General features: G+C 43.2%; 1 protein-coding gene across 1 annotated transcript in view; it reads left to right on the top strand.

Annotated features, from left to right (window-relative positions):
- Nucleotides 1-24,192, top strand: part of MSN (moesin) — a 103,191-nt gene that overhangs the window by 73,892 nt on the left and 5,107 nt on the right. Inside the window, exons 4-11 of the mRNA XM_056539444.1 lie at nt 696-970; nt 5,986-6,069; nt 6,889-7,035; nt 13,890-13,986; nt 15,515-15,678; nt 15,782-15,912; nt 16,496-16,656; nt 23,189-23,281. Of these exons, the coding sequence (XP_056395419.1) occupies nt 696-970; nt 5,986-6,069; nt 6,889-7,035; nt 13,890-13,986; nt 15,515-15,678; nt 15,782-15,912; nt 16,496-16,656; nt 23,189-23,281 (1,152 nt within the window). The remainder of the gene's footprint in view (nt 1-695; nt 971-5,985; nt 6,070-6,888; nt 7,036-13,889; nt 13,987-15,514; nt 15,679-15,781; nt 15,913-16,495; nt 16,657-23,188; nt 23,282-24,192) is intronic.

Genomic DNA, 24,192 nt, shown 5'->3' with positions numbered 1-24,192 from the left:
AAGGTAAAAGCATCCCAGAGTTTTAATGCTTAAAGTGACAGTGGTCAGATGTGCAAAAAACACTGTGGTCCTTAAGGGGTTAACAAATCGCATTCAAGTCTATGGGATTTTTTGATGATCAGTTATCACCCGTTATAGTTCGTTATGAATAACGGACGTTATTTGTGACTGGAGAAAAATGAGTGCATGTTATTTTTCCCATCACAAATAACATCTGTTATTCATAACGAGCTATAATGGGTGATAACTGATCATAAAAAAATCCAATAGACTTGATTAATGGGACATTGTAACGGGTCTTTAAATGGAGCAACATATAGTGTGAAAGAAGCTTAAGTGTTGAGGTGGCAGAGCCTGGCACATGTCCTCGCTTGCCCCCTTCTTGATTTGACATACAATGTTAGTCAAGGTGGGGCTTGGCGGTGAGAGTGAGCGAGGAGTTTAGGCATCCTGTGGCACTTGATTTGGCTCTGACAAGTTTGGCACCCACCCTCAGCTCCTGGAAAGATACAGTTTGCTTTTATACAAATAGTTATCAAACACTGTCTGCAGCTCTTGCTAGAAAATCGAGCTGACAGATGATTCCTTTTGAAGTCCAGCAGACATCCATGCGGTAGTTTATAATCTTGATATTCAGGGATCGTATTGTGCTGCATTATTCTTAGTATTAATGCTTGATTATTTTCCTTACTCAGGTCACTGCTCAGGATGTGCGGAAAGATACCCCATTGCTTTTTAAGTTTCGTGCCAAATTCTATCCAGAGGATGTTTCCGAGGAACTAATCCAGGATATCACCCAGCGACTCTTCTTTCTCCAAGTGAAGGAAGGCATTCTGAATGATGACATTTACTGTCCACCAGAAACGGCAGTGCTGCTGGCTTCATATGCTGTGCAGGCCAAATATGGGGACTTTAACAAGGATGTCCAAAAGACAGGCTATTTGTCACAAGACAAGCTGCTTCCTCAGAGGTATGAAGAATATCTGAATTTATCAGAACATCTGCTGCATTTTAGATTCTCTTGTTATAACCAAAATCGGGCGGTTAACAATTTCTGTGCCATATGTATTTATACAAAGCAGAATTCACCATGTGGGCACTGCTGAGGAGATGCGTCAATCAACTTTATTTGCAGAAATGTTTTTTAATACTGAAAAATACTGTACATGGCAGCACGTTTCCATACTGAATTGGTATCTTCTTCAGGCCATATACAGTAATGAACATACATAAATAGGGAAAACAGTTGCAAAAATGAATGCCCCTAGACCTCATTTTATACAGTTAGTAATGCTTATGACAATGCCATAAATGTGTCAGTAAAAGTGAGGGGAAAAGGCTATTGAAAAGCACTGAAAAGACACCATAAACGCGATTTCATAAGGCTATTCGTGCACCATATAATAAAAAATTGCATCAAGAAAGACTGGTATATAACAAATAAATGTATGGTATGGTACAATGTCCAAAAATAGTGTTGCCAATAAATTAAAGTATACAGTAAAAGGGCACAGAAAACAATGGCCAGAAAAAATGTATGATACATTTAATAAATAGGTTAAATATATCATAATATCAATGATAATGTCCATAATATTAATAGTTGGGTTGATTGTTACCCACAAATTACTCTAAACCACGGTACAAACTCGGTACACAGTCAGCGCACACTAAATAATTTACAAAGAACAATAAGCCATGAAAGATAAATAAAATGAAGGACCATTAGGGTAAATTATAGTCCTAAAAAGATTATTTGAATAATCTACTGGCTGCGTAGGCAGAGATCTGATCTTTAGGAATGACCATTATACATTTAAAATTGCAGTTGTGCATTAGATTAACAATGCCGTGATGTGGTGTTTAAGCCACTCAACATGATCAAACAATGTTTTTAAGGGGTACTCCGCCCTTAGACATCTCATCCCCTACCCAAAGGATAGAGGATAAGATGTCTGATCGGGGTGGCACCACTGCTGGGGACCTCTGCTATCTCGCCTGCGGCACCCTGCTGTCATCACCCCTCAATAAAAGTCTATGGGAGGGTGCGTGACAGCCGTCATGACCCCTCCCATAGACTTCAATTAAAGGGGCGGGTCATGACGTCATGAGAGGGTGGGGACTTGATGTCACGATCCGGCCGTTGTATCGCCCGTCATTACACACAGCAAGTTTTCTCTAAGCAGTGATGACAGCGGGGAGCCGCAGGCATGATCACGGGTCCCCAGCGGCGGGGCAACTACGATCAGACATCTTATCCCCTATCCTTTGGCTAGAGGATAAGATGTCTAGGGGCGGAGTACCCCTTTAATCTCAATGGGTGAAAATGTATCCAGTGTATTGTAAGCCACACGTGGCTACATCCTTTGACCCCATAGTTCATGTAATGGGAATATTTCCTGAGCAGTAGAAAACAGCTTTTCTGTCCCAGATGTAGATGGACACAGATTAAAACAAAATGTTGGTTCAGCACCCTGTGCTGTGGATGTGGCCAACGTTAGTCCCATTTAATGTGTATGGCCTCCTGCCACAGTTTCTAAATCAAGGAGTGCCTCCTGTAAGCTCCCCTGTACGAGCCTTTAAGAGGTTGTATTTCTCCTTAAAGGGGTTCTCCGGTGCTTACACATCTTATCTTATCCTTTGGATAGGGGATAAGATGCCTGTTCGCGGGAGTGCCACCGCTGGGGACCCCCCGTGATCTTGCACACGGCACCCCGTTTGTAATCAGTCCCCGGAGCGTGTTCGCTCCGGGTCTGATTACCGGCGACCACACGGCTGGCAGCGTGTGATGTCACGCCTCCGCCCCCGTGTGACGTCACGCTCCGCCCCTCAATGCACGCATATGGGAGGGGGCGTGACAGCTATCACGCCCCCTCCCGTAGGCTTGCATTGAGGGGCGGAGCGTGACGGCACACAGGGGCGCAGGCGTGACGTCGCCCGCCACCCGCCCTGTGATCGCCCGTAATCAGACCCGGAGCGAACACGCTCTGGGGTCTGATTGCAAACGGGGTGCCGTGTGCAAGATCACGGGGGGTCCCCAGCGGCGGCACTCCCGCGATCAGGCATCTTATCCCCAGGTTGTAGATGGGGAAGAAAGCACACAAAAGGCAGTTTCTGAGGTAAAACTCAACAGGCTTATTACAAGTGTAGATAAAAGCAGAGCACCCAGAGAATACTTTAGAGGCATAGAAGAGAAATTAAGCAAACCGTTTGCAGCATAACAAGAAAAAAGCAAGGCTTAAAATGCTTTTAGAGGTGTCCATACTCTTTCAATCTAGTTTCTATGCACACATTTGTATGCACATTTATTGTTTTGTTTTTCTGTCTCTTGTGAGCATTACTGTTTGTATGAAAGTGAGGTCAAAGCACATTAACCCCCCCCCCGAATTATTGTACATGTACACAGCCTTAGGAAGATGCCAACTCAGTTTGGAAACCCATCGACATGTATTACAGCAAATATGTTTAGACACTTGTTAACAAACTTCACATCCTGAATTATATGTTCTGAAAATGTATATTGAACAAGCTTCATCCTCAGGCCTGGGAAATTAGCTGCCGCTCTCTATGGACCCATACTTGCTATTGTCAGAGCTATTATGAATATGTTGTGCCGTGAGGGTGCAGCATAATATAGCCAAAATACAGCATATTTCCATTGCCTGTCACTATTGGAAGCTGCCCTTAGAATGGTCAGCATTACCATGCTGACTGGTTCCTTTATTATTATTTTTTTGTTAGCATATACCTATCGATTATGAAATGTTTTTTAAATAAAGACATGCAGAATTTGTGTTTCATAGGATTCAAGGTCCTAAGATCTCTACTATAATGAACAGGCACAAGTGTAATGGCCCTTTAATAGCAGTCATAGTAGCAGTATCCGTCCATAGCACTGACCAATAATGGCTTGGAAAGGCTGTTTCTTGGTCTGGTGGTGCACGGTTCAGCCCCGCACTACATAGTCTATCTCCAATCCACTTCAGTAAAGAAATAAAATCTCCAGCACTCACCACTTCTGAGTATTTCTTTATCTAAAAGAGTGAGGTAACTGAATTCTGGGAACAGCTGTTTCGCTTTTCTAAGCTTTTTCATTCAGTTTTGACCCAGATCCTTGTACTAGATATCTAGGGGTCCAAGTGTTCTGGCCCCCTGAAGTCTGACACTTACCCTCAAGGATATTTGTTTTTGGTATGAAGTAATTTGTTTTTCCCCTTGTACTGTGACATAAGTTTGAGAAAGGGCTGTAGTAAATCTGCAAACATTTCCTTTAGTGCTTTGAGGCACTAAACCTTCACCACACAAAAACTGTATCACGTACTATAAAAATAATGTAGGGCTGTGTGGTATACCGGTTCATACCGAATACCAAACTTTTTGTGCTGCACTATATGAATTTTAACCCATACCGCAATACCGGTTTGGCCCCTCCCCATCGGGAATGAAAGAATTATCAGCCCAGCGCTGCGCTGTCCCCACATCGGGGAACAAATCATATGTGACCCGCGAGCGCTGTTCTGCCCCCCCAATTATCAGCCCAGCGCTACTACTCACACATGTCACCTGCAAGCGCTGCCCTCCTGGTCCTCCTGTTTCTTGTGGCCGCCGGCGCTGACACTCTATCCCAGTGGTCTTCAACCTCCAGATGTTGCAAAACTACGACTCCCAGCATGCCTGGACAGCCGTTGGCTGTCCGGGCATGCTGGGAGTTGTAGTTTTGCAACATCTGGAGGTCCGCAGATTGCAAACCACTGCTCTATACTGTATCCATATGCCCGGGCTGCAAAAGTTAAGCACAATAAACTTTAACTTTGCTTCCCTGTCGGTCCGGACTTGCTTCCCAGGGAATGGAACGTCGGAAAGCCGTCAGCCTATCACCGGCCGCAGCGATGTCCCGCCTTGGCCGGTGATAGGTTGAGCCCACTGTCATGTAAGAAGCCGGCTCCTTACAGGACAGTGGGCTCAGACTATTGCCGGCCGAGGCGGAACATGCGTTAGTTTATTTTGTTTACCTTTTGCAGCCTGGGCATAGGTATACCGCACAGTATAGAGTGTTAGCGGCGGCGGCCGCAACAAACAGCAGGACGAGGAGAGCAGCGCTTGCAGGTGATATGAGTAGTACCCCGATGGAGACAGCGCAGCGCTAATAATTCATTTTGGGGAGGGGGGGGTAATGCCGTTATATACCGTGGAACCGCCATAAGTTACAAAAAATACAGCGATACACATATTTGGCCTTACCACCCAGCCCTATTATCTTGTGCCATTGGAACTCATCCAGAGGTGAGTAGTAATAGGTAGAAAGTAAACAGGATGTTGTTAATATTTATATATTGGAAGGAGGAAAAAAACGGACAAGTGTAAGGATCTGAGCAACTATGACCACGGCTAGATGACTGGGTCAGAGCATCTCCAAGTAGTTCTAGTAAGACCTTTGCATTATTAGGCAGGTTGTTTAAGCGTAATGGCTGATCATTGTGTAGCAAATACAGTGAAAATTTTTTGAGACAACCACCCAAAATTCTATTAAAAAGAAGTCTTCTGTGAGGCTGGTATTCTTAAAGAAAGCCAGTATGCATAATGTATGGTGAACCAAAATACTGTATGTCACACTAACTGTTCTTGATAAGCAGGGGGGGGGTGGTCTTCTCAAACAGGTGATTTTTTGGCGAGGTTATACTGTAGTAAATATCCTGGTTTTATATTGCTTTAGTCGCTTGATGTCTGTTTTCTGAAACAAAAATGTTATGCATAGTCTTCTCCACTAGGTGGAGCTGGTGTTCTGCACTGTAATACGCAGCACTGTGCAGAGATTGACATTACTATTTTGTTCTAAAGACAACACAATTTTGCTTACTGGAATACATGTATTATAGTGAAGCTGTGCTAAATATTAAAGCTATTTCACAACGTTCATCTTTATAAATGTATTTACCAATATAGAGTTTGCTTAAATAAACTTAACCCTCTTTGTTTTCTCTTAAGAGTTCTGGAACAGCACAAACTTACTAAAGATCAGTGGGAAGAAAGAATCCATGTCTGGCATGAAGAGCACAGGGGCATGCTAAGGTAACTGACAACTGGGAAGGGCAGCCGTGGTAATAAATAAGATCCAACCGTGTCTGTATTATGGGCAAAAATCTCAGACCTCCATGGTTCTATAGAACCAAACTTTTATTGCCCTAATGGTCTATGGTGATCTTATTTAGGTTTAGTAGATGTACAAGAGGTCCAGATCACTGGACAGGACACTTGCCTTGGCAACTGTTCTACCTAGCACGCAGTACTTCACTGCATCGGACGACCCCTCTGACATGCACTTATTTTGACAGAACATTAGTATGGTGAACATATGACAATGTAGGGTTTTAATGATTAATAACACAAGGATAGTCCCAATATTGCATCATGCTGCAGTGAAGTAGTGTCATGTGACAGCCCTCATCATACTTAAAAATAAGTTGATCCAACAGCACTGTATTTGGATCTGCATCTAAAATTAGACAATGGGATGCATGTCCGTAGGCCAACAACCCCGTCAGCTGGCTCGAAGTGGACTTCAAGGAGATCTGACAGCATCCAGAAGTGCAGAATAGTTAAATAGTCACTAGGAACATGACATATTGAAATGTTGAATGCTTTTGGGGACACAATAAACACTTGAAGATATTGCACTTTTGGATGCTGTTGGATCTTTTTTTAATTTTCAAACAAGGGTTAGATTTTATGGATAGATGTAGCCAATACAAGGCACAACATGGAACTATCCAGACTGTTCTCTACGGTAGTCCCTTCCCAGGGGATCTTCTTAAAGCCCTCGTCATACAGTGATCACTGATGTTACGTTTTATTTATTTCATTTTTTTGTTGTTGTTGATTATTTTTCAGGGAGGATGCTATTCTAGAGTACCTGAAGATAGCCCAGGATCTGGAGATGTATGGTGTTAACTACTTTAGCATTAAGAACAAAAAGGGTTCTGAACTTTGGCTTGGAGTAGATGCATTGGGACTAAATATTTATGAACAAAATGATAGGTAATATATTTTGAACACTTTTATATGATGACATTATGTACAAAAGATAAATATATAAAATTAAGTAAAAAAAACTAAATCTGTTATTGGTTAGAATCAACATATTGTGAAGATTGTGCCATAAACACAGACCGGACTCGTAGAGCTACTATTTGTAAAGAACAATAGTAGCTGCATGTTTAAGATTGGAGGAGTCAAAATCGATCCTCTAACTTCAGAACAAGATTATCCTTTTAGGAGTAAATGTCAAGAGGACATCTAAACCTCTGAGCCAATGATTGCATAAAAAACTGCTTTATTTTTTTAATTACAATCTGGGAGATTTATCATCGTTGCTTTGGTAAGAGAGTTCTGTAGGCTTTTTTTTTTTTTTTTTTTTTTTTTTGCTTTAGTTTTGCTTATGTATGACATATATATCATACTATCACAGGTGGTTGATGAATTTGGCTCACATAAGCAAAAAACAATAAATCACTTTTGAATACCATTTATTTAGCAAAAACCATTAAATGACTTCAGAACAGCACTTTGTAACACCACCTCCTCTCCTCTGTGACTTTTCTTCTCTAAAATCGCAGTTATGAAAAAAATGTGCGAAATATAAATATTTTTTTTAACCCCTTTGGACACAGGGTTTTCTTTATTTTTTCTCTTTTTTTTTCTCTTCAACTTGTAAATATCATAACTCTTAAAATTTTCCTCCTTACATATAAAGCCTTGTTTTTTGCACCACCAATTTTACTTTGAAATGGCATTAATATTTTCACCACAAGCTCTACGACGAAACAAAAATATATATATATTTGTGGGACAAAATTGGGGAAGGGGGGGAAGCCATTTTGTAACACTTAGGACCTTCCGTTTTTACCCAGTGCACTTTTCTGTAAAAATGACACATTCTATGTATTCTGTAGGTCCATACAATTGAAATGATATCCAACTAGGCTTCTTTCACACTGCCTTTGTGACACAACAGTGTGACGTCCATCAGAGAACCCGGGGAGAATAGCGGGAGGAAAAATAAATCATGCAACGTTTTTTCCTCCCGCTACTCCCGTCAAAAAAATTGCCCGACAGACCCCATAATAGTAAATGGCATCTGTCTGGACCCTTGGTTTCCTGTTGTGCCTGGTCAAAAGTAGCATCCATTAAGGCACAACAAAAAAAATAATAATTGCCTGATGGACATTTGTGGCACTGTGTAAGGGGCCTTATATAGGTTTGATTTTGCTTTGCATTTTTCAAAAAAAATTATAACGATTTATATGAAAATTTGCATGTTTAAAATTGTCCTCTTCTGACCCCTTCCTAAGTTTTTTATTTTTCCATATACAGGCTTGTTTGAGGGCTCATTTTTTCATCACGGGAGTTATAGTTTAGAAACAGCAAAACTCCAGTTGTTGCGAAATTACAACTTATAACTTGTCTGGAAATGATGAGGTTGGATTCGGTGGGCTACGTCAATGCCCAGCTTTTTTTTGTTTAATATTAATAAAATGGCTAACGAGGGCTTGTGGTGGAGTGTTATATATTTTTTTGAATACATTTTTAAAGTGTTTTTTTAATTTCATTTACTTTATAGGCTTAGTAGTGGAAGCCGTCTTATATACAGAATCCGTTACTAAACCGGGACTTAGCGCTAGTTACAAAAACAGCTAGCATTATCCCCCAATTATTACCCCGATACCCACTGCCACAGAGGTGCCGGGAAGAGCTTGTACCAACAGGCCGGAGGGTAAATAGAATGTTGCTCCTGGGCCTAGGCGGTACCTAGGCAGAAACAGGCTGGCGTTATTTAGGCTGGGGAGGGCCAGTAACAATGGTCCTCACCCACCCTGGTAACGTCAGGCTGTTGCAGCTTGGTTGGTATTTGGCTGAGAATGAAAATACGAATAACCCCCACATGGTTTTTTTTCATAAATAAACAAAAAAAAAGTGTGGGGTTCCCCCTATTTTCATTCTCAGCCCGATATCAACTAAACAGCAACAGCCTGACATTACCAGGGTGGGCGAGGACCATGGTTACTGGCCCTCCCCAGCCTAAATAACGCCAACCTGTTACTGCCTAGGAGTGCTATTTTTGAGGCTTCGGGCCTGTTGGTACCGCCTCTTCCTGGCACCCTTGTGGCGGTGGGTACCAGGGTAATAATTGGGGGTTAGCGCTAGTTGTTTTCGTGGCTAGCACTAAGCCCCGGCTTAGTAATGATTCCATCTATAAGACAGATTCCACTACTAAGCCTGTAAAGTAAATTGAAACAAAAAAAACAAAAACACAACACTTTTTTTCAAAACTTTCATTCCTAAAAACACTCCCCCCACAAGCCCTCGTTAGCCATTTTATTAATATTAAATAAAAACCGCTGGTCAACGACGTAGTCCACCGAATCCCAAAAAGTCCACTGATCTGAAACGATTAAAAAAAAAAAAAAATAGGTTAGCACATTTATAGTGCCCTCCCTTAAAGAAAACGTCCTAAACTACAACTCCCGTCATGGAAGTTGTAGTTTAGCAACAGCTGGAGGCACCAGCGGCTGCCCGGCCACCCGCCCGCTAGCTGTTGCAAGACTACAATTCCCAGCGTGCCCTAACAGTGACGGCTGGTAGTTGCGGGCAGGTGGCCGAGGAGCGGACCCCCTTCCTGCTTATTGCCAACCCTCTAGCCACCTATATAGGAAAGCATAATGCTGTAAATGTGTCATATGGAGAAAGATGCTCATTGACTGCTACAGTACCATCTTACCAGAGGATTGTGATGTTACAGTATTGCTGACCAGTGCCTTGCAGCCATGCTGGGTACTGATGAATCGCACTGCTTGCTGTGTACTTTTAGGCTATCTTCTGATTGATGCTATAAAGAGGAGCTATGGCCAACCCCCAAAAGTTGACCCTCATTAAATGGCTTAGGGTGCCCTCATCATTAAAAAGCTTATGATACCCTGATCACACACCATTTTATAGTTTCTTGATTCAGGAAATCAGTCAGGCCCCTTTCACACTACATGTGTCATCCTGCTTTTTTAACGGATGAAAGAAACTGGATGTTATAACGGATGATTACTGATGACCATCATCCGTTATTTTTAATGTTTTTGTTTTTTTTTCTTAAAAAAAACCATACAGTGAGCATTCACACCCCACTGGCGTTTGACAGATCTTTGGAACAGTGGGCTGTGCAAATGAATAATTAAATTTTTCATTTTCACGGACCACTGTTCCAATAATCTGTCCGACACCTGTGGGCATAAATGCTCACTGCACACCTTATTACGTTCTATGAGGGGTGTAGTTTCTAAAATGGGGTCACGTGGGGGGGGGGGGGGTCCATTGTTCTGGCACTATGGGGTTTTGTAAACGCTTCAATTCCGGACAAATTTTCTCTCTAAAATCCCAATGGCGCTCCTTCTCTTCTGAACATTGTAGTTCGCCCACAGAACACTTTACATCCACATATGGGATATGTTCTTACTCAGAAGAAATGGTGTTACAAATTTTGGGGGGCTTTTTTCCTATTTTCCCTTGTGAAAATGAAAAATTTAGGGTAACACCAGCATTATAGTGGAAAAAAAATTTTTTCTTCACTTTCCCATCCAACTTTAACGAACATTCGCCAAACACCTGTGGGGTGTTAAGGCACACTATGCCCCTTGTTACGTTCTGTGAGGGGTGTACTTTCCAAAATGGGGTCACACGTGGGTATTTTTTTTTTTTGCGTTTATGTCAGAACTGCTGTAAAATCAGCCACCCCTGTGCAAATCACCAATTTAGGCCTCAAATGCACATAGGCCTCACTCCTAAGCCTTGTTGTGCGTCCGCAGAGCATTTTACGCCCACATATGGGTATTTCCGTACTCAGGAGAAATTGCTTTATAAATTTTGGGGTTCTTCTTTTTTTTCCTTTTACCTCTTGTGAAAAGAAAAAGTATGGGCAACACCAGCATGTTAGTGTAAAAAAAAAATTTTTACACTAACATACTGGTGTAGACCCCAATTTTTCCTTTTCATAAGGGTTAAAAGGAGAAAAAGCCCCCCCCCCCCCCAAAAAAAAAAATTGTGCAATTGGTCCCGAGTACGGAAATACCCCATATGTGGCCCTAAACTGTTTCCTTGAAATACGACAGGTCTCCGAAGTGAGAGCGCCATGCGCATTTGAGTACTAAATTAGGGATTGCATAGGCGTATTCCATGCCAGTGATTCCCAAACAGGGTACATTTTCCTTTTTATTGGTGGGGGGGGTGGGGGCAGTGTAAGGGGTCTATATGTAGTGTTTTACCCTTTTTTTTGTGATAGTGTAGTGTTTTTAGGGTACATTCACACGGGCGGGTTTAGGGTGAGTTTCTCGCTAGGAGTTTGCGCTGCGGAAAATTTGCTGCGGCTCAAACTTTAAGCAGGAAACTCACTGTAAACCCGCCCGTGTGACTGTACCCTGTGCATTCACATGGTGGGGCAAACCTCCAGCTGTTGCAAAAGTACAACTCCCAGCATGCACTGACAGACTGTGCATGCTGGGAGTTGTGCTTTTGCAACAGCTGGAGGCACACAGGCAACAGAACCTAACTGAAGGTTTTCCAACCAAACTCATAACCCCCCTGTGCATTGGCACGGGATGCCTGCTGAATGATTTCAGCAGGCATCCCGTTCCGATCACCGCTCGGTGAGCTGCTGTGATCGCAAATATGGAGGGGGTACAGGTATGCCCTCCGTCCTTAAGTACTGGGACGCGAGGGCGTGTCCGTACACCCTCCGTCCCCAACATCCCTTTTTTGTAAAGCTGTATTGAGCATGCTCAGTACTAAAAACGAATGTAAAAAAAAACTGACAATAACGGATGATAACGGATGTTTTTTTCAAGATTCGTTTCCCATAGACTTCAATGTTCAATTTTAACGGCCATTTTTTCACCATTATTTTTGCCGGACCAAAAATTTGTGCAAGCACCGTCTTTTGTGCCGGCAAAAATTATGGACATTAGTAAAAAAAAACGGACATACCTGATGCAAAAGGATGGTCAAAAAAGCCTCATTGACATGAATGGGATTTTAGGACGGACAATTTCAGGACTTTTTGCCTATAGTAATAATGGAAGATATCTGTAGTTTGAAAGGGGCCTCGGAGGGGCGTTAACTTAACTTAAAAAAAGAATAGGAGTGACTCTCAGGTGATTTAGTCAGGGGTTGTGTCTGTTGTACATTGAAGGGAATGACTGTAAAATGCTGCCCATCACCTGATATGAACTCTCATATGTTGTCTGTCTCTTATAAACCAGATGAAGAGGCAGACTAATGCGTTGTTGCCAAAAAGAATGTATTTACGCCATCATGGAGCAGTTTAGCTGTCCTAGTGAATGTTTGCACCTAAAGGGTATTCTTGTACTGGAGTTGTTGGATGAATTTGGACTCCTACAGTTTTACAAATAGCCAATTCACTTGCATGGAGGGCTCTGTACATTAAAGCATACAAATCCTCCCTGTAATTGAGCATAGCGTAACACTTTAACACCGTGCCTGTTCACACATGGGACTATTTATAGCAGTCTTTTGATTGTGGTTACTGTTTAGTTCCATGCATTAGTATATCACTGATCAATCTGTGATCTACTTATATAGTCTGACAGCAAACCATACAAATAGGTCCCCAAAGCTGCTTTTGAGCAGGTGAAGAGACCTCCGACTGCCATCTTGACTCATCAGACACACAATTGAGCTGTGGGTTGTCCAATAAGTCTCCCAAAGCTCCGGGTTATGGCATCCAAATGGTTAATGGCTGACATCATTGGGGTCGCTGATGTCCACCACTGGTGTCAAGGTCCTGACACCATGGTGGACATCAAGTGGACATGAAGTGCGCGCTGCTGCACTCGCTTCATGCTTGTGATGTAAATGTACGCCATGTTGCGCTAAGTACTAGGGCACTATGATGTGCTTCTTACATCATGGGTCCCACTAAGGGTTAATATTCTGTATGTGTGCTCGCCCTAAACAGGCAAATAATTTGGTCCTTTGACTTCTTGTAGTGTACTTACTGTATAACATGCTGCCCCTTTTCCTCATTGCAGCAGCACATGTCATACTTTAAAGTAGAAATAGTTACTTGAGTGTTAGAATCCATTGGGGCTGTTTGCCTGAAAACACAATTTTACTGTCAAATGAGTTGTAACTTGCCTGTATGCCCAGCAGAGGGTGCAGTAGTCTAGTGATGTTACCTATCGTTCTCCCCTCAATTTAGACCACTTGAGTTGTATCTTTCTCTTACATGCATGACACAAGGTAGGCATTGGCTCCCCCCCATATAATTGTCTGCTCAGATTCGCCAAGAATACATGTTTCATGTCATAGGAAAAAAATGATAAACTTCCATTTAACATGGGCAGTCAGGCTACATACACTGTAGTATGTGTCTTAGATTGGCTGATGTGCAATTGGCATATCTTATATAAGCATACTTTACCCTTAGACCGGTGTATAAAAAGCCGGTCTTAATACATTTTCCTTGTTAACCCCTTCGATGGGTGAGGAAGTATGGCTTGGCAGTGGGGTCAATTAACTGCGGACATTTGCCGGTAATGATGTACAATTGCAGAATTTAAGCAGTAAATCCTCATTAGAGCCCTGCATTAGGACTGGGATCCCACGGGACCAAATGAAAAACCTGTGGGCATGGGTGGTAATGAGGCTGCTGCGGGCTGTCCAGGCATGCTGAGAGTTGTAGTTTTGCAACATTTGGAGGGCCACAGTTTGGAGACTACTGATAGAACATTGACTAGTTTTCCTATTAGTATTTGTAATTGTGTCTCTCCTTATCACACCTATATATCAGATGTTTTCCTCACTGCAAATGGATGATCTTACTTTTCCAGATTGACACCCAAGATTGGCTTTCCATGGAGTGAGATCAGAAACATCTCATTTAATGACAAGAAATTTGTTATCAAACCTATTGATAAGAAAGCTCCAGTGAGTATATGGATTTTGTCTAGTCTTGTATACCATACTATACTGTACACCTTGAGAATTTTCCTTTTTAAAGGTCAGTTCCATTCACAGGTTGGCACAAAATGTTCTCCCCACTTTAACAATTGTTTTATATATCCTCTGCTACTCTACATTACACGCTTGCCAATACAGCTTTCCCTGCTACAGTCTCAGATTGGCCTATCTCCCATCATCCTGCTACCCGATTCTGAGCTGCACCTCTTTATGTACTTGTGTGCTATAAGTCACCTAGTTTCTCTCACCCCCAACGTGCCCCCCCCCCCCCCCCCCCACACACACACACACACACATATTACCGTATTTTTTGCCGTATAAGACGCACTTTTTCTACTGGGGGGGAAAAGTCGTTGCGTCTTATACAGCGAATACACCCCCTATCGCGGCGGTCCCTGTGGCCATCAACGGCCAGGACCCGCGGCTAATACAGCACCGATCGCGGTGATGCCCTGTATTAACCCTTCAGACGCGCCGATCAAAGCTGACCGCCACATCTGAAGGGAAAGTGACACTATCACTTTCGCGGTGGTCCCGAACAGCCCGATTGAATAGCCGGGTTAGTGCTTACAGGACACCGGGAGGGACCTTACCTGCCTCCTCGGTGTCTTCTCCGTTCAGGGATCCCCTGTATGCCGGCGCTCTCCTTCCTCGTCATCACGTCGTCGCGTACGTGCGTTGGCGTGCGTAACGACGTGATGGCGGCGACGGAGAGCGAGGATACCCGGCCGCAGAGACGTTCCGGAGCGACGGGGACACGGCGACAGCGATGGAGCGACATCCAGGGCAGCGGTGACGGGTCCAGAGCGGCGGGGACACGTGAGTATTACCTCCTATGCAGTGGTCTTCAATCTGCAGACCTCCCGATGTTGCAAAACTACAACTCTCAGCATGCCCGGACAGCCAACGGCTGTTGGCTGTCCGGGCATGCTGGGAGTTGTAGTTTTGCAACATCGGGAGGTCCGCAGGTTGAAGACCACTATTGGGTTCAAAATCATTATTTTTTTTTAGATTTTGCACCTATAAATTGGGTGCGTCTTATACGCCGGTGCGTCCTATAGGGTGAAAAATACGGTACCAATACTTCTTGCAGTTGCTATTGCTGTGCATTGTGACAAAAAAGCTAACTCTTCATAAATTTCAGCATTTTGCAATAATTTAAATGGGTTGTACCCCGATGACATGTTTCTCCTATGCAGATAATAGATGATCTATGCCTAATCTCTGTAGCCTCACTGATCACTAGAATCATGTTAGGGAGTGGATTGAATGGAGCCATGGCCCTCTTGGTCTAGGAAGCTGACAGGGACCGCCAAGACCAGTACTCTGCTGTCTTCTCTAATCCTGTACAAGCAGGATGAACCCTCCAACACTCCATTCAAAGTCCTCCTCATTGCAGTGGAGATGTCATGGTGTTTGACATAGGCACATTCTACGCTGCAACATATAAAAAATAGTTACCGTAGTAGTTTACATTCTTATTCCTGTGTTCTAGGACTTTGTATTCTATGCTCCCCGATTACGGATCAACAAGCGAATTTTGGCACTCTGCATGGGCAACCATGAGTTGTACATGCGTCGAAGGAAGCCAGACACCATTGAAGTCCAGCAGATGAAAGCTCAAGCAAGAGAAGAGAAGCATCAAAAGCAGATGGAGAGGTATTGCTGATATTCCCACCATACCAACTCCTAAGTTTGTTTGTTGTGGGGGTTTTTATGGTTTTTCTTTGCATTTGTATTAATTTCAAGTTCTACCACGCAGAGCTCTTCTGGAAAATGAGAAGAAGAAAAGGGAGCTGGCTGAGAAAGAGAAGGAAAAGATTGAGCGTGAAAAAGAGGAACTGATGGAAAGGCTAAGGCAGATAGAAGATCAGACTAGAAAAGCCCAAGAAGGTTTGATTGATATTACATGGTTTTTGGCTTTTTATGACATTGTGGATTATATACATGACTTTACTTCAGGCTTCTTTGCTACCACTTGACTAGAACAACCCCATTAAGTAGTTTGTGAAGTTTAACACACAAATGTAAAACCTGGTAAACATGCCTCGTATACCTTTTACTCAAAGTGCAAGCATTTCCTACACATTAGTCATAATTTACTGCAATGCTCCATACCCCTTATTTTACAGTGTATGGTTTTTGGTACTTTTGGATTAATCCCTTGCATAAAAAAGAACACTAGCTTTAGAAATGAATGATAAAAGTAAATTGTAAATAAGCTTGCCCGACAGTATTGCAGAAATCTTGTGAATCTATCTGGCGTTCTGTTACAAATAGAGAAGTGATGTGTAGGCTTCTTCTACAGTCATCTGCCTTTTTAGTCAGACACCATTTTTTGAGGAGGAGACTATTGGCTGATTTTTTTGAGACACAGAATCATTTCTAGATCACTTCCAATTGTATTTTAATAAAAGACGACATAAAAATGAGCAATTATCTTTATCTCCCTAATCTTATGGTTGTTTCAACACAGAGTTGGAGGAACAGACCCGAAGAGCCTTGGAATTGGAGGAGGAACGTAGAAGATCACAGGAGGAGGCCGAGAGACTCGCTAGAGAGCGCCAGGCTGCTGAGGAAGCCAAGGAAGCCCTATTGAGACAATCACAGGACCAAATGAAAAATCACGAGCAGCTGGTGAGTTACTCTAGCATTAGGACTGATACTCGGTAGGTGTGGTGGTCCTGGAGGTTCACCAGTTGCCTCGTATAATTGCTATCTTGGTCTGTACTTTTTATAATGGATACAACTTCTCAGTAATTGCCTGTCTTGTTAAAGAATTATTGTTTAGAACAACATCTGACATGTTGCTCAGACATTTTAAATAGTTCAGAATGTGCTGGGTTAAACTCTTGAGACCTGCTGCGATCGCAAGTTACAGCCTGGTGAAGCCACGCCTCTCTCCCGCTATCACTCAGACCTAACCTTTTCACTGCAGTCACACACGTCATCAGCTTACAACTGGCAAATTCAGCAGGTTTCAGGACTAAGACTCTGTGCAATCTCAGCTTTTGACATATCTTAGACACATATCAAAAGTTTTTCTAAATTACTCTTTAAAAGGAACATTGTATACATAAAATACAGTTTCTTATAGACATGTGCAGAACCAAAAATTTGTTTTTTTTTCGTTACGTTCGTTCTTTTAAAATTTTCGGTTCTGTGAATATTCGGAATGCTGTGCATTCGTCATATTGGGTTTTCAGAAGCATCCGCGAAAATTTTTTTCGTTTTCGGATGCATTTGTTTAAAAAACGGATGCATTCGTTGGAAACAACGAATGCATTAGTTAATTCTCATTTTTGGTTCTGCACATGTCTAGTGATCCCTCAACATACGATGGTAATTCGTATGTTGAGGGATTCGTGCAATGTAAAAAAGTAGTCCTACTCACCTGTCCCCGCTGCTCCCGGTGGTGTCCCCGGGCCTCCGCTGGGCTCTCCTAGTCCTCTTCGGTACTCCGCTGGGCTCTCCTGGTCTTCTCCGGTCCTCCGTTGTCTGCCGCAAGGCCTTACTGGGCCTCTGTAGTGACGTCATCACGTCGCTGCCGCACGCCGTTCCTATTGGATGACGGGACGGCGTCATGACTACGTCAGAGGGAGACCCATATGAATGCCCCGGACCAGCCCAGGACCCACCGGAGGAAGGTCCGGAGCATCGCGGAAAGTTGGGTGAACCTGCCCGGGCTGCTTCAACTGCTATCCGGCAGCAGCTTAAGCATTATGCGCTGCCGGATAGCAGTTGATGCATGGCCCCGACATTCGGTATACTGATAACTAATGCATTCTTTGTTCGTTAACATGCTTATTCGTTATGCGTTAGTTAACGAATGCATTCGTTAACTGTATATTCGTATTTGTATGCTTTTTCGGGATTTTGTAATTTTTTTTCATGCATTCTTTTAGTAACGAACATCCGAAAACGGGAAAATTTGTTTTGTTCCGTGTTACGAAACTAATTGCACATGTCTAGTTTCTTACCAGGCCCTCTAAAGTGCCAAAAAGTCAAACCAAATCGAAAATGTCTTGTGCCATATAGTTAGGCTGAAAGTAGCCCTCAGGGTTCTGCTACATGATGCAGTCATGGGCTGTAAACACTCCCACCCCGGTGTGAAAGTCAGGGATAGCGCAGATTTTGGGCCTGCACAAATTTTCAGAGTGCAGAGGAAGTAAAGCGGTGACATCAGTGGTGCTCAGGCTTTCATGCACAATTGGAGTGGTAGTGATTACAGGACACCTCTCCGTGACTACATAGAGATGCAGAATTTGCAGCTCTCTACCATACTGCACAGGACATTTTCAAAATTAATTTTCAGCACTTAAGAGGATGCTCAGGACGACATCAGGACCTGGTAAGAAACCTTACTGTATAATGTGTTTTCAACAGTTTATATAGGGTCAAATCTGTTAATAGGTTACCTTTAAAGACTTATGTCTTATAAGGATATTAAGTGCAGTGCCCAGTTCAATGAAAAAATGTTGTGATACTCCCCAGATTACCCACAATCTTTCAATAAAAGTGCGGTCAGTGGGTGTGGTAGGAATAGCCTACGGCCATTCCACACATACTCAAGCTTTTTGAGACTTTAGTGGCCTTGTTGTCTTCACTGCAATAAAACATAAAATTTAAATTAACTGTGGATCAGTTATGTACACCAGGCAATGGAATAATTTATGTACAGTATGTAACTTAATACAAGTAAACACTACAGCAGCTGACAACAATATGCAGCATACTTTACATCCAGTCAAAAACATGTTCACATGCTGCATTAAACCACAGCAGTTATACAAAGAAACAAGAAGGCATTATAACCATGAGTTAACGTAAAGCTCAGCCATGCTGTTAACCCCTTAACCTGTTCAGGACCCCGTGCGTACAGGTACGTCTTGACACAATGGGTCTTAAGGACCCAGGACGTACATGTGGGAATTTTTGGTCCCCGACCGGGGTGACTGCTGATATCGATCAGCAGACACCCTGTGTAAATGTCGTGTCCCTCCCCCCCCCCCCCCCCCATGTCGGCAATCGGCTATTCCGGGTCATACGGGTCTATGGTGATCCAATGACCCGGAAAATAAGGGGGATCGGGGTTGTCCAAGACCACTGGAGATCACTGTGCAGTGGTCTCTAACTGTAGCCCTCCAGATGTTGCAAAACTGCAAATCCCAGCATGCGCAAACAGCTGTCTCGGCATGCTGGGAGTTGTAGTTGCGTACCTCCAGTACATGCTGGGAGTTGTAGTTTTACAACAGCTATGGGCACACTGGTTGGAAAGAACTGAGTTAGGTAACAGAACCTAACTGAAGGTTTTCCAACCAGTGTGCCTCCAGTTGTTGCAAAACTACAACTCCCAGCATGCACGGTCTGTCAGTTTTGAAACAGCTGGAGGTTTGTTTTCCCCCCAATGTGAACATACAGGGTACATTCACACGGGCAGGATTACAGTAAGTTTCCTGCTTCAAGTATGAGCTGCGGCAAATTTTTCGCCGTGGCGCAAATTTCTAGCGGGAAGCTCACTGTAAATCTCTGCCAATGCGAATGTATCCTAAAAACACTACACTACACTAACACATAATGAAGGGTAAAACCCTACATATACACCCCCTTGAACTGTCTTCTCCCCCCCCCCCCCCCCCCTCCCCCCGGACAGCCACTGACAGTCCAGGCATGCTGGGAGTTTAGCAACAGCTGGAGGCACCCTGTTTGGGAATCACTGGCGTAGGATACCCCTATGTCCACCCCTATGCAATCCCTAATTTAGTCCTGAAATGCGCATGGCGCTCTCTCACTTCGGAGCCCTGTCGTATTTCAAGGAAACAGTTTAGGGCCCCATATGAGGTATTTCCATACTCGGGAGAAAAAGCCCCCAAAATTTGTAGTGCAATTGCTCCCTTTACCCCTTATGAAAAGGAAGAGTTGGGGGCTACACCAGCATGTTAGTGTAAATTTATAAATTTTTTTTACACTAACATGCGAGTGTTGCCCCCATACTTTTTATTTTCACAAGTGTTAAAAGGAAAAAAAGACCCCCAAAATTTGTAACGCAATTTCTCCTGAGTATGGAAATACCCCATATGTGGGCATAAAATGCTCTGCGGGCCCACAACAAGGCTCAGGAGTGAGAGCGCACTATGTACATTTGAGGCCTAAATTGGTGATTTACACAGGGGTGGCTGATTTTACAGCGTTTCTGACATAAACGCAAAAAAATAAATACCCACATGTGACCCCATTTTGGAAACTACACCCCTCACGGAACAAGGGGTATAGTAATCCTTAACACCCCACAGGTGTTTAATGAAAATTCAGAAGTTGGATGGAAAAATGAAGAAAAAAAAAAAAAATTTCACCAAAATGCTGGTGTTACCCTAACTTTTTCATTTTCACAAGGGAAAATAGGGGGGAAAAAAACCAAAATTTGAAACCCCATTTCTTCTGAGTAAGAACACACCCCATATGTGGATGTAAAGTGCTCTGCTGGCGAACTACAATGCTCAGAAGAGAAGGAGCGCCATTCTGATTTTGAAGAGAAAATTTGTCCGGAATTGAAGGCCACGTGTGTTTACAAAGCCCCCATAGTGCCAGAACACTGGACCCCCCCACATGTGACCCCATTTTGGAAACTAAACCCCTCATGTAATGTAATAAGGGGTACAGTGAGCATTTACGCCCCACAGGTGTCTGACAGATTTTTGGAACAGTGGTCCGTGAAAATGAAAAATTGAATTTTTCATTTGTACAGCCCACTGTTCCAAAGATCTGTCAAATGCCAGTGGGGTGTACTCACTGCACCCCTTATTAAATTCTGTGAGGGGTGTAGTTTCCAAAATGGGGTCACATGTGGGGGGGGGGTCCACTGTTCTGGCACCACGGGGGGCTTGGTAACAAAATTCTGTCTCCAAAAGCTTAATGGCGCTCCTCCTCTTCTGAGCAGTGTAGTGCGCCAACAGAGCACTTGACGTCCACACATTGGTTATTTCCATACTCGGAAGGAATGGGGTTACAAATTTTGGGGGTCATTTTCTCCCATTACCACTTGTAAAAATGTTAACTTTGGGGGAAAAAACTGCATTTTAGTGAAACTAAATGCCATGTGGGTTTTCTTTTTTGCTGTTCTGGCAGCATAGGGCCTTCCTAAATGTGACATGCCCCCAAAAAACCATTTCGGCAAAATTTGCTTTTCAAAAGCCAAATGTGACTCCTCCTCTTCTGAGCATTGTAGTGCACCAGCAGAGCACTTGACGTCCACACAAAAATTTGACGCCCAAAAAATGAGCCCACCCTCATCCCTGAATACGGAAAATGTAAGAAAGTTAGAGGTGGTCAAAATAGGGCAATTTTAAAGGGGTATTTCATGAATTTTTTTCTTTGACTATGCTACAGGGGCTGTAAAGTTAGTGTAGTTCATAATATAGTGTAGTTCATAATATAGTGTCCTATTAAATTGTTTTCAGTCTAATAGGAAGGATTTCCTATCTACCTACCTTTTGGGGCTTTTAGTCAATAGGGGGCATATGAGGTCCACAAGTTTGACTTTTGCCTAAGGCTTTACAAAGTCTTAAGCCACCTCTGCTGTCACATGATAATAAATTTAAAAGAAAGTATTAATATCTAGTATCGGTGACCACATGAAAAGAAAAAAAGAAAAATGGTATTGGATAGCCACACTGTTAACTGTAGTTAGAATTTTATAACTATGTCATTTTAACAGCAATGTGCCGAACCATATGTCTATTAAAGTAGAAGCTCATTAGTGGATGCATTTGCTCCATGACCGCTGATAACAAATGGATATGCCTACAGCATGTCACATATAAAGAAAGGGAGTTGTATGCAGTCCCAGGGATGTGGAAATCCTATCGCCCGACGCCCGGGACAAGTAGTTTTGGGCGCCGGGCAGGTGAATTTTTTTATAGATTTAGCCCTGTATCGGGCTAGCAGGGACAGACAGACTTCTCCCTTATTTTTCTTTAATGCCGGTGTGAGGCGCAGGAGCCGATGCAAGTCTCCACCTCACACCAGTGCTCAGAATGTATGGAGGGGGCAGTGGCGGCCCCCAGCTGATTTCAGTTGCCGGGGGCCGCTGCTCAGTTATCTAGTAACTAAATGCAACTTCCAGCATTTTCTGACACATAATTAGAGTAAATTAAATGCACCAAATAAACTGGAGAAGCAGAACACCCTCGCCCCCCCCCCCCCCCCCCCCAGTAACACAGCGGTGTTCACTGTTATCCAACCAAAAGACTCCATATATAAGTCCCTATGAAGACTGAAAAATAGTGATTAAAATATTTTAAGAAGTGCGTATATATGTGAATAAGCCCCTTTCCTAATAAATGTTCCGATAAAAACTACAGATCATGTCACACAAGATTACCCTCATCCCTGTATATGGAAAAATTGGAGTTATAGGGGTCAGATGCCTCGGGTGTAAAAGGAGCTAGCTACAGCTCTCCCGCCGCTAATAGCCTGGCATGCTGCGATCGCCGTGGCCGCTATTAAACCATTAGATCACCGCTGTTAAAGTTGACAGCAGTGTCTAAAGGGATCTTGTATCCATCCCCGGTGGTCTAGTGGGGTGAATTGTACTATTTTGGTTGAAATTATTTTATCTACCAGGACAAGTGGATTTTCTTGAGAGACAAGTAGATTGTGTTCCGCTTTAGTCCCTTGGACAAGTAGTTTTTTTTTATTTATTTTTTTTTATTTCCACACCCCTGAGTCCCATACATAATTAGTGCAGTTGCACAACATGGGCAGCACACTGTGTTTTTAAAGTTTGTTTTTATTATTTGGGTTACACACTCTACGGAGTACAATAAAGTTTATTTCATTAATTTAAGTTGGGGGTGCCTAGATTGGGGACATTATCTGGGGGCTTTCCTCCCTCAGTTTGTTTTTCTGTTATTTGCCCCGGATCCTCCGGGAGATTGTATTTTGAACAAGATTTTTATAATTGACTAGTATTTTATCTTTTAAATATCTCTCAAGGTTAACGGCTACAGCTAAGGAATCCTCATAAATAGTGGAGACAGTGGGGATTTATAAGCTTAAGCAACTTGCTGCAAAATCCATATTAGTGTGTCTATTTAGCTAAATGTCTTATTTTTTTTTTTAGTTTTTATCTATATTTTTTATTTGGTTGTTTTTCTTCTGCTTTGTTTAGGCCGCAGAGCTTGCTGAGCTGACGAGCACAATCAGCGAACTGGAACTTGCCCGTAGGAAGAAGGAAAGCGAAGCAGACGAATGGCAGCAAAAGGTAACATTTTATACCTACTCTATGGAGACATACAACTGCCTCAAACTAAATGGAACAGAATGTGGGTGACAGGTTCAGTGTTAATGATGTTATCCAACCAAAAATAATTTCTCTATCGGCTCCATTGGGGGGCACAGACCATGGGGTGTATGCTGCTGTCTCTAGGAGGTATGACACTATGGCAACAAAAAAGTCGGCTCCTCCCAGCAGGATATACCCGCCTCCAGGCCCTGAACTAATCAGTTTTAGCTTAGTGTCTGAAGGAGGTGGACATGGTCTGGAATTTTCCAGACCAGGTCTTATGACTTATTATTTTCCTAGTTAGGGATGTGTTAGTTTTTTATTCCTTTTTCTTTCATGTTTTCAGGTGGGGACTCAGGAACTGCGGCTCACTGTTTCCCCATTGCGATTGAGGGGGCACAGACATTGCGTATATGCGCTGTTCACCCCCTCTCGTCAACGGTCAGCGCCTGGGGTTGTACCTCATTGGTCCGGGTCCCCCTATTCCCTGCTCGCCTCGCTCGCACATGGTAGCTAGGCGTGATGCAGGTGACAGAAAGCTGACTGAAGACCTCACAGAAGTCTCCATTAGGTAAGTTCTTCTGACTGAGGGGAGTATATATTCCTTTCTCTCTTAGGTGCTGACTTGCAACCTCTGGAGACCCTCAGTTTTTGGCCCACCTTTCAGGGTCTAAGGGGCTGGCCTGTGCTAGGGGCTTTATCTTTATTTCTGGGGCGAGCAGTGGCATATTTGGGATGAATGTCTCAGTTTATTCTTATGCACTCATGTGTGTGTTTTACTATGCGGTTGACAGCCGTGGCACTTATACTGTTCGGGCGCATGAAGCGCTGACTTACTTTCACTTTCGGCAGCAGGGCTGCCGGAGCTTACTGGAGGCGCGAATCGTCCT

This window comes from Hyla sarda, chromosome 9, assembly GCF_029499605.1.
Source record: "Hyla sarda isolate aHylSar1 chromosome 9, aHylSar1.hap1, whole genome shotgun sequence".
NCBI lineage: Eukaryota > Metazoa > Chordata > Amphibia > Anura > Hylidae > Hyla > Hyla sarda.
Note: the sequence above shows the minus strand (reverse complement) of the source record. Positions and strands in the feature narration are given on the sequence as shown.